The sequence below is a fragment of the Oncorhynchus kisutch genome, unplaced genomic scaffold (assembly GCF_002021735.2).
Source record: "Oncorhynchus kisutch isolate 150728-3 unplaced genomic scaffold, Okis_V2 scaffold3749, whole genome shotgun sequence".
Classification (NCBI taxonomy): Eukaryota; Metazoa; Chordata; class Actinopteri; order Salmoniformes; family Salmonidae; genus Oncorhynchus; species Oncorhynchus kisutch.
The window spans coordinates 438417-447280 of record NW_022265694.1 but is presented as its reverse complement, the minus strand read 5'-3'; the positions used below and the strand labels follow the sequence as shown (position 1 = coordinate 447280).

General features: G+C 48.1%; 1 protein-coding gene across 1 annotated transcript in view; it reads right to left on the bottom strand.

Moving 5' to 3' along the window:
- Positions 1-435: 435 nt before the first annotated feature.
- The window catches only part of LOC109885435 (inactive carboxypeptidase-like protein X2), a 126759-nt gene continuing 118330 nt past the window's right edge, over positions 436-8864 (bottom strand). Inside the window, exon 14 of the mRNA XM_031820939.1 lies at positions 436-2087. Coding sequence (XP_031676799.1) covers positions 1810-2087 — 278 coding nt within the window. The 3' untranslated portion in view covers positions 436-1809. The remainder of the gene's footprint in view (positions 2088-8864) is intronic.

Sequence of the window (8864 nt, the reverse complement as noted above, 5' to 3'; positions counted from 1 at the left end):
ACCTGGACCAGCTATTGAGACGTTTTGTTTTGTTAAGTAAATCAGGGGATAAATGAGCTGAAAAGCAGCCTGGAGTCTAAATCCTTTAGGACTCTAGATCCTTTAGGACTCTAAATCCTTTAGGACTCTAGATCCTTTAGGACTCTAAATCCTTTAGGACTCTAAATCCTTTAGGACTCTAAAACCTTACGACTTTCCTTTCTGAATGCAGAAAAGTAACATGAGGAGGCTATATAAAAAACAAAATATATATAGAGCTTTTTCTACATTTTAAAATATATGTAAATACATGAATATATAAATATATGAATATATAAATATATGAATATATAAATATATGGATATATAAATATACGCCTATACGAATATATTAAATATATGTAAATATATGAATGTATAAATATATGAATATATAAATATATGAATATATGAATATATGAATATATGCATCATTTTATTTATTTATTTATTTATTCCAAAGAACAATTTCAAAAGATATTACTTGCAAGGCTGAAGCTTGTAAACGTGTCGGTAAGATAGTTATTACTGCACTGTACTGGTACTGGTACTGGTACTGGTGCTGGTACTGGTACTGGTGCTGGTACTGGTACAGGTACTGGTACTGGTATTGTACTGGTACTGGTACTGGTACTGGTGCTGTACTGGTACCGGTTACTGTACTGGTACTGGTACTGTACTGGTACTGGTACTGGTACTGGTGCTGCACTGTACTGGTACTGGTACTGGTGCTGTACTGGTACTGGTACTGGTACAGGTACTGTACTGGTACTGGTACTGGTACTGGTACAGGTACTGGTACTGGTACTGGTACTGTACTGGTACTGGTGCTGGTACTGGTACTGGTGCTGGTACAGGTACTGGTACAGGTACTGTACTGGTACTGGTACAGGTACTGGTACAGGTACTGGTACTGGTGCTGGTACTGGTACTGTACTGTACTGGTACTGGTACTGGTGCTGGTACAGGTACTGTACTGGTACTGGTACTGGTACTGGTACAGGTACTGTACTGGTACTGGTACTGGTACTGGTACTGTACTGGTACAGGTACTGGTACTGTACTGGTACTGGTACTGGTACTGGTACTGGTACTGTACTGGTACTGGTACTGGTGCTGGTGCTGGTACTGGTACTGGTACTGTACTGTACTGGTACTGTACTGGTACAGGTACTGGTACTGGTACTGCATGAGCTAGTAGAGAGACACATGGTAATATCCATGGTCAAAATTCATAATTTGAAATATATTTGACACTTTCATTACCAAATAATGGCACAAAGTAAAAAATTGACATTTCGGCTTAACCATGTATACTGTAATAACTCTCTGGTAGAGAAGTCATTGCAACTTTTTTAAGATGCCCCCCCCCCCAAAAAAAGACACTTATTTTACAGTAAGACCAGCACCAGAGAGCTTAATTCATGGTTGAAAGAACAGCACCTTGTTTTTGATACAGAAAAACCCCTTTATCAATCAAAATATCTCATCTTTTACCATCAATCTCCAATCTGCACTTCCACCAATACTCTGGATGGATGAAACAGAGTTCCAAAACAGAGAAAGGAGTCCCGATCAAAGAAGATGTTGGATCAGAACTAGAGAGAGAGATGGTAGAGTCTGTCTCTCATTGCTCTCTTCACACCGAGCCTTGTCCCAGATCAGTTTGTGCTGTAAAGCCTCTGGTCATTGTCAGATTGGCAGAACAATGACCAGAGGTGTTGGCAAGACAGCGCATTCAGGTGCGGGACCAGGCTACTCGTTCTCCCTAACGCTCCCTGGTGGGGGCCCCTATGATGTCCTCACACGTCTGTGTCGGGGGCCGGGCCTGCGTGCTTGCAGCTGCCTGACGGGTGGCCTGAGAGGCTGTCTGATGGGCTGCTTGTTGTATCTCTCCATGATCTCCTTGATGCGTGACAGGTTGGTGCGGCTGACGGTGAAGTCACAGCGGGTCGCTCCGATGTCGTAGCCCACCTCACACACCTTACTGCTGGCGCTGTAGCCCTCGGCCCTCACCGTGATGCTGTACTCTCCTGGGTTCAACAGCCTCCAGTAGTCCCCGTCCGCCGCTAGGGAGACAAAGAGAGGAGTGGGAGGGAGGGAGGGAGGGAGGGAGTGAAAGAGAGAGAGAGAGAGAGAGAGAGAGAGAGAGAGAGACACAGAGAGAGCGAGAGAGAGAGAAAGAAACATAAATTTCAACATACCAATTAGGATTTGGCAAAAAATACTTGAATCAGTCATAGAGCCCATTGCCCTTTATGGTTGTGAGGTCTGGGGTCCGCTCACCAACCAAGACTTCACAAAATGGGACAAACACCAAATTGAGACTCTGCACGCAGAATTCTGCAAAAATATCCTCCGTGTACAACGTAGAACACCAAATAATGCATGCAGAGCAGAATTAGGCCGATACCCACTAATTATCAAAATCCAGAAAAGAGCTGTTAAATTCTACAACCACCTAAAAGGAAGCGATTCACAAACCTTCCATAACAAAGCCATCACCTACAGAGAGATTAACCTGGAGAAGAGTCCCCTAAGCAAGCTGGTCCTGGGGCACTGTTCACAAACACAAACACACACTACAGAGCCCCAGGACAGCAGCACAATTAGACCCAACCAAATCATGAGAAAACAAAAAGATAACTACTTAACACATTGGAAAGAATTAACAAAAAAACAGAGCAAACTAGAATGCTATTTGGCCCTACACAGAGAGTACACAGCGGCAGAATACCTGACCACTGTGACTGACCCAAAATTAAGGAAAGCCTTGACTATGTACAGACTCAGTGAGCATAGCCTTGCTATTGAGAAAGGCCGCCGTAGGCAGACATGGCTCTCAAGAGAAGACAGGCTATGTGCTCACTGCCCACAAAATGAGGTGGAAACTGAGCTGCACTTCCTAACCTCCTGCCCAATGTATGACCATATTAGAGAGACATATTTTCCTCAGATTACACAGATCCACAAAGAATTCGAAAACAAATCCAATTTTGAAAAACTCCCATATCTACTGGGTGAAATTCCACAGTGTGCCATCACAGCATCAAGATTTGTGACCTGTTGCCACGAGAAAAGGGCAACCAGTGAAGAACAAACACCATTGTAAATACAACCCATATTTATGCTTATTTATTTTATCTTGTGTCCTTTAACCTTTTGTACATTGTTAAAACACTGTATATATATATAATATGACATTTGTAATGTCTACTGTTTTGAAACTTCTGTGTGTGTAAGGTTTACTGTTAATTTTGGTTGTTTTTCACTTTATATATTCACTTTGTATGTTGTCTACCTCACTTGCTTTGGCAATGTTAACACATGTTTCCCATGCCAATAAAGCCCTTGAATTGAATTGAATTGAATTGAGAGAGAGAGAGAGAGAGAGAGAGAGAGAGAGAGAGGTGCTACATATGTATTGTAGGTTACGTGTCAGAAGAAATGTGAGGAAGTTCAGAGTTCACAGCACGTGTCCGCATTCTGATCCACATTACATTCCATCATATAGGCCACGGACTGTGAATCACCAAAAAAACTTGTTTCAAGCCAGTCAAAGTTAACTTTCCTGTATGCAAATATAGCACTGGAAGAAAGCAGCACATCTTGATACTTGGCAACAGCGAAAGGCAAAAAGCTCCACTAACCAATCCTCTAGGAATTCACTGACTGAACTGACAGAGAAAGGAGGGAGGGCAGAACATAGAGAAAGGAGGGAGGGTAGAACATAGAGAAAGGAGGGAGGGCAGAACATAGAGAAAGGAGGGAGGGCAGAACATAGAGAAAGGAGGGAGGGCAGAACATAGAGAAAGGAGGGAGGGTAGAACATAGAGAAAGGAGGGAGGGAGGGCAGAACATAGAGAAAGGAGGGAGGGCAGAACATAGAGAAAGGAGGGAGGGTGGGGCAGAACATAGAGAAAGGAGGGAGGGCAGAACATAGAGAAAGGAGGGAGGGTGGGGCAGAACATAGAGAAAGGAGGGAGGGCAGAACATGGAGAAAGGAGGGAGGGCAGAACATAGAGAAAGGAGGGAGGGCAGAACATAGAGAAAGGAGGGAGGGCAGAACATAGAGAAAGGAGGGAGGGCAGAACATAGAGAAGGGAGGGAGGGCAGAACATAGAGAAGGGAGGGAGGGCAGAACATAGAGAAAGGAGGGAGGACAGAACACAGAGAAAGGAGGGAGGGCAGAACATAGAGAAAGGAGGGAGGGCAGAACATAGAGAAAGGAGGGAGGACAGAACATAGAGAAAGGAGGGAGGGTGGGGCAGAACATAGAGAAAGGAGGAGGGTGGGGCAGAACATAGAGAAAGGAGGGAGGGCAGAACATAGAGAAAGGAGGGAGGGTGGGGCAGAACATAGAGAAAGGAGGGAGGGCAGAACATGGAGAAAGGAGGGAGGGCAGAACATAGAGAAAGGAGGGAGGGCAGAACATAGAGAAAGGAGGGAGGGTGGGGCAGAACATAGAGAAGGGAGGGAGGGCAGAACATAGAGAAGGGAGGGAGGGCAGAACATAGAGAAAGGAGGGAGGACAGAACACAGAGAAAGGAGGGAGGGCAGAACATAGAGAAAGGAGGGAGGACAGAACATAGAGAAAGGAGGGAGGGTGGGGCAGAACATAGAGAAAGGAGGGAGGGTGGGGCAGAACATAGAGAAAGGAGGGAGGGCAGAACATAGAGAAAGGAGGGAGGGTGGGGCAGAACATAGAGAAAGGAGGGAGGGCAGAACATGGAGAAAGGAGGGAGGGCAGAACATAGAGAAAGGAGGGAGGGCAGAACATAGAGAAAGGAGGGAGGGCAGAACATAGAGAAAGGAGGGAGGGCAGAACATAGAGAAAGGAGGGAGGGTAGAACATAGAGAAAGGAGGGAGGGCAGAACATAGAGAAAGGAGGGAGGGCAGAACACAGAGAAAGGAGGTAGGGCAGAACATAGAGAAAGGAGGGAGGGTAGAACATAGAGAAAGGAGGGAGGGAGGGCAGAACATAGAGAAAGGAGGGAGGGCAGAACATAGAGAAAGGAGGGAGGGCAGAACACAGAGAAAGGAGGTAGGGCAGAACACAGAGAAAGGAGGTAGGGCAGAACATAGAGAAAGGAGGGAGGGTAGAACATAGAGAAAGGAGGGAGGGAGGGCAGAACATAGAGAAAGGAGGGAGGGCAGAACATAGAGAAAGGAGGGAGGGCAGAACATAGAGAAAGGAGGGAGGGCAAAACATAGAGAAAGGAGGGAGGGCAGAACACAGAGAAAGGAGGGAGGGAGGGCAGAACATAGAGAAAGGAGGGAGGGCAGAACATAGAGAAAGGAGGGAGGGCAGAACATAGAGAAAGGAGGGAGGGGCAGAACATAGAGAAAGGAGGGAGGGCAGAACATAGAGAAAGGAGGGAGGGTAGAACATAGAGAAAGGAGGGAGGGCAGAACATAGAGAAAGGAGGGAGGGCAGAACATAGAGAAAGGAGGGAGGACAGAACATAGAGAAAGGAGGGAGGGCAGAACATAGAGAAAGGAGGGAGGGCAGAACATAGAGAAAGGAGGGAGGGCAGAACATAGAGAAAGGAGGGAGGGCAGAACATAGAGAAAGGAGGGAGGGCAGAACATAGAGAAAGGAGGGAGGGCAGAACATAGAGAAAGGAGGGAGGGTGGGGCAGAACATAGAGAAAGGAGGGAGGGCAGAACATAGAGAAAGGAGGGAGGGTAGAACATAGAGAAGGGAGGGAGGGTGGGGCAGAACATAGAGGAGGGGTAAAAAGGGAAGAAGAGGGCGTTCTACTCCATGAAAAGAGGAACTCTCATCTCTCCTGCTCAACTGTTAAGAAGCTTAAAAATAGCACCGCATTGTCATCTTGGATTTACCTTCCTCCTGTCTCCTCCCTCCTGTCTCCTGTCTCCACGAGGCACAACATTGTGTTTTACCTCCTGTCTCCTGTGTCCTGTCTCCACGAGGCACAACATTGTGTTTTACCTCCTGTCTCCTGTCTCCTCCCTCCTGTCTCCACTAGGCACAACATTGTGTTTTACCTCCTGTCTCCTGTGTCCTGTCTCCACGAGGCACAACATTGTGTTTTACCTCCTGTCTCCTGTCTCCTCCCTCCTGTCTCCTGTCTCCACTAGGCACAACATTGTGTTTTACCTCCTGTCTCCTGTGTCCTGTCTCCACGAGGCATGACATTGTGTTTCACCTCCCTGCTGTGTCCTGTCTCCAGTCTCCTGTCTCCACTAAGCATGACATTGTGTTTTACCTCCCTGCTGCTTCCTGTCTCCTCCCTCCTGTCTCCTGTCTCCACTAGGCATGCCATTGTGTTTCACCTCCCTCCTGTCTCCTTTCTCCACTAGGCATGACATTGTGTTTTACCTCCCTGCTGTGTCCTGTCTCCAGTCTCCTCCCTCCTGTCTCCTGTCTCCACGAGGGATGACATTGTGTTTCACCTCCCTGCTGTGTCCTGTCTCCTGTCTCCTGTCTCCACTAGGCATGACATTGTGTTTTACCTCCTGTCTCCTGTCTCCTGTCTCCACTAGGCATGACATTGTGTTTCACCTCCCTCCTGTCTCCTGTCTCCACTAGGCATGACATTGTGTTTTACCTCCCTCCTGTCTCCTGTCTCCACTAGGCATGACATTGTGTTTCACCTCCCTCCTGTCTCCACTAGGCATGACATTGTGTTTTACCTCCCTCCTGTCTCCTGTCTCCTGTCTCCACTAGGCATGACATTGTGTTTCACCTCCCTCCTGTCTCCTGTCTCCTGTCTCCTGTCTCCTGTCTCCTGTCTCCTGTCTCCTGTCTCCTGTCTCCACTAAGCATGACATTGTGTTTTACCTCCCTGCTGTGTCCTGTCTCCAGTCTCCTGTCTCCTGTCTCCACTAGGCATGACATTGTGTTTTCACCTCCCTCCTGTCTCCTGTCTCCACTAGGCATGACATTGTGTTTCACCTCCCTCCAGTCTCCTGTCTCCACTAGGCATGACATTGTGTTTCACCTCCCTCCTGTCTCCTGTCTCCACTAGGCATGACATTGTGTTTCACCTCCCTCCTGTCTCCACTAGGCATGACATTGTGTTTTACCTCCCTCCTGTCTCCTGTCTCCTGTCTCCACTAGGCATGACATTGTGTTTCACCTCCCTCCTGTCTCCTGTCTCCTGTCTCCTGTCTCCTGTCTCCTGTCTCCTGTCTCCTGTCTCCTGTCTCCACTAAGCATGACATTGTGTTTTACCTCCCTGCTGTGTCCTGTCTCCAGTCTCCTGTCTCCTGTCTCCACTAGGCATGACATTGTGTTTTCACCTCCCTCCTGTCTCCTGTCTCCACTAGGCATGACATTGTGTTTCACCTCCCTCCAGTCTCCTGTCTCCACTAGGCATGACATTGTGTTTCACCTCCCTCCTGTCTCCTGTCTCCACTAGGCATGACATTGTGTTTCACCTCCCTCCTGTCTCCTGTCTCCACTAGGCATGACATTGTGTTTCACCTCCCTCCTGTCTCCTGTCTCCACTAGGCATGACATTGTGTTTCACCTCCCTCCTGTCTCCTGTCTCCACTAGGCATGACATTGTGTTTCACCTCCCTCCTGTCTCCTGTCTCCACTAGGCATGACATTGTGTTTCACCTCCCTCCTGTCTCCTGTCTCCACTAGGCATGACATTGTGTTTTACCTCCCTGCTGTGTCCTGTCTCCTGTCTCCTGTCTCCACTAGGCATGACATTGTGTTTAACTCCCTGCTGTGTCCTGTCTCCTGTCTCCACTAGGCATGACATTGTGTTTTACCTCCCTGCTGTGTCCTGTCTCCAGTCTCCTGTCTCCTGTCTCCACTAGGCATGACATTGTGTTTTCACCTCCCTCCTGTCTCCTGTCTCCACTAGGCATGACATTGTGTTTCACCTCCCTCCAGTCTCCTGTCTCCACTAGGCATGACATTGTGTTTCACCTCCCTCCTGTCTCCTGTCTCCACTAGGCATGACATTGTGTTTCACCTCCCTCCTGTCTCCACTAGGCATGACATTGTGTTTTACCTCCCTCCTGTCTCCTGTCTCCTGTCTCCACTAGGCATGACATTGTGTTTCACCTCCCTCCTGTCTCCTGTCTCCTGTCTCCTGTCTCCTGTCTCCTGTCTCCTGTCTCCTGTCTCCTGTCTCCTGTCTCCACTAAGCATGACATTGTGTTTTACCTCCCTGCTGTGTCCTGTCTCCAGTCTCCTGTCTCCTGTCTCCACTAGGCATGACATTGTGTTTTCACCTCCCTCCTGTCTCCTGTCTCCACTAGGCATGACATTGTGTTTCACCTCCCTCCAGTCTCCTGTCTCCACTAGGCATGACATTGTGTTTCACCTCCCTCCTGTCTCCTGTCTCCACTAGGCATGACATTGTGTTTCACCTCCCTCCTGTCTCCTGTCTCCACTAGGCATGACATTGTGTTTCACCTCCCTCCTGTCTCCTGTCTCCACTAGGCATGACATTGTGTTTCACCTCCCTCCTGTCTCCTGTCTCCACTAGGCATGACATTGTGTTTCACCTCCCTCCTGTCTCCTGTCTCCACTAGGCATGACATTGTGTTTCACCTCCCTCCTGTCTCCTGTCTCCACTAGGCATGACATTGTGTTTTACCTCCCTGCTGTGTCCTGTCTCCTGTCTCCTGTCTCCACTAGGCATGACATTGTGTTTAACTCCCTGCTGTGTCCTGTCTCCTGTCTCCACTAGGGATGACATTGTGTTTTACCTCCCTCCTGTCTCCACTAGGGATGACATTGTGTTTTACCTCCCTCCTGTCTCCACTAGGGATGACATTGTGTTTTACCTCCCTCCTGTCTCCACTAGGCATGACATTGTGTTTTACCTCCCTGCTGTGTCCTGTCTCCAGTCTCCTG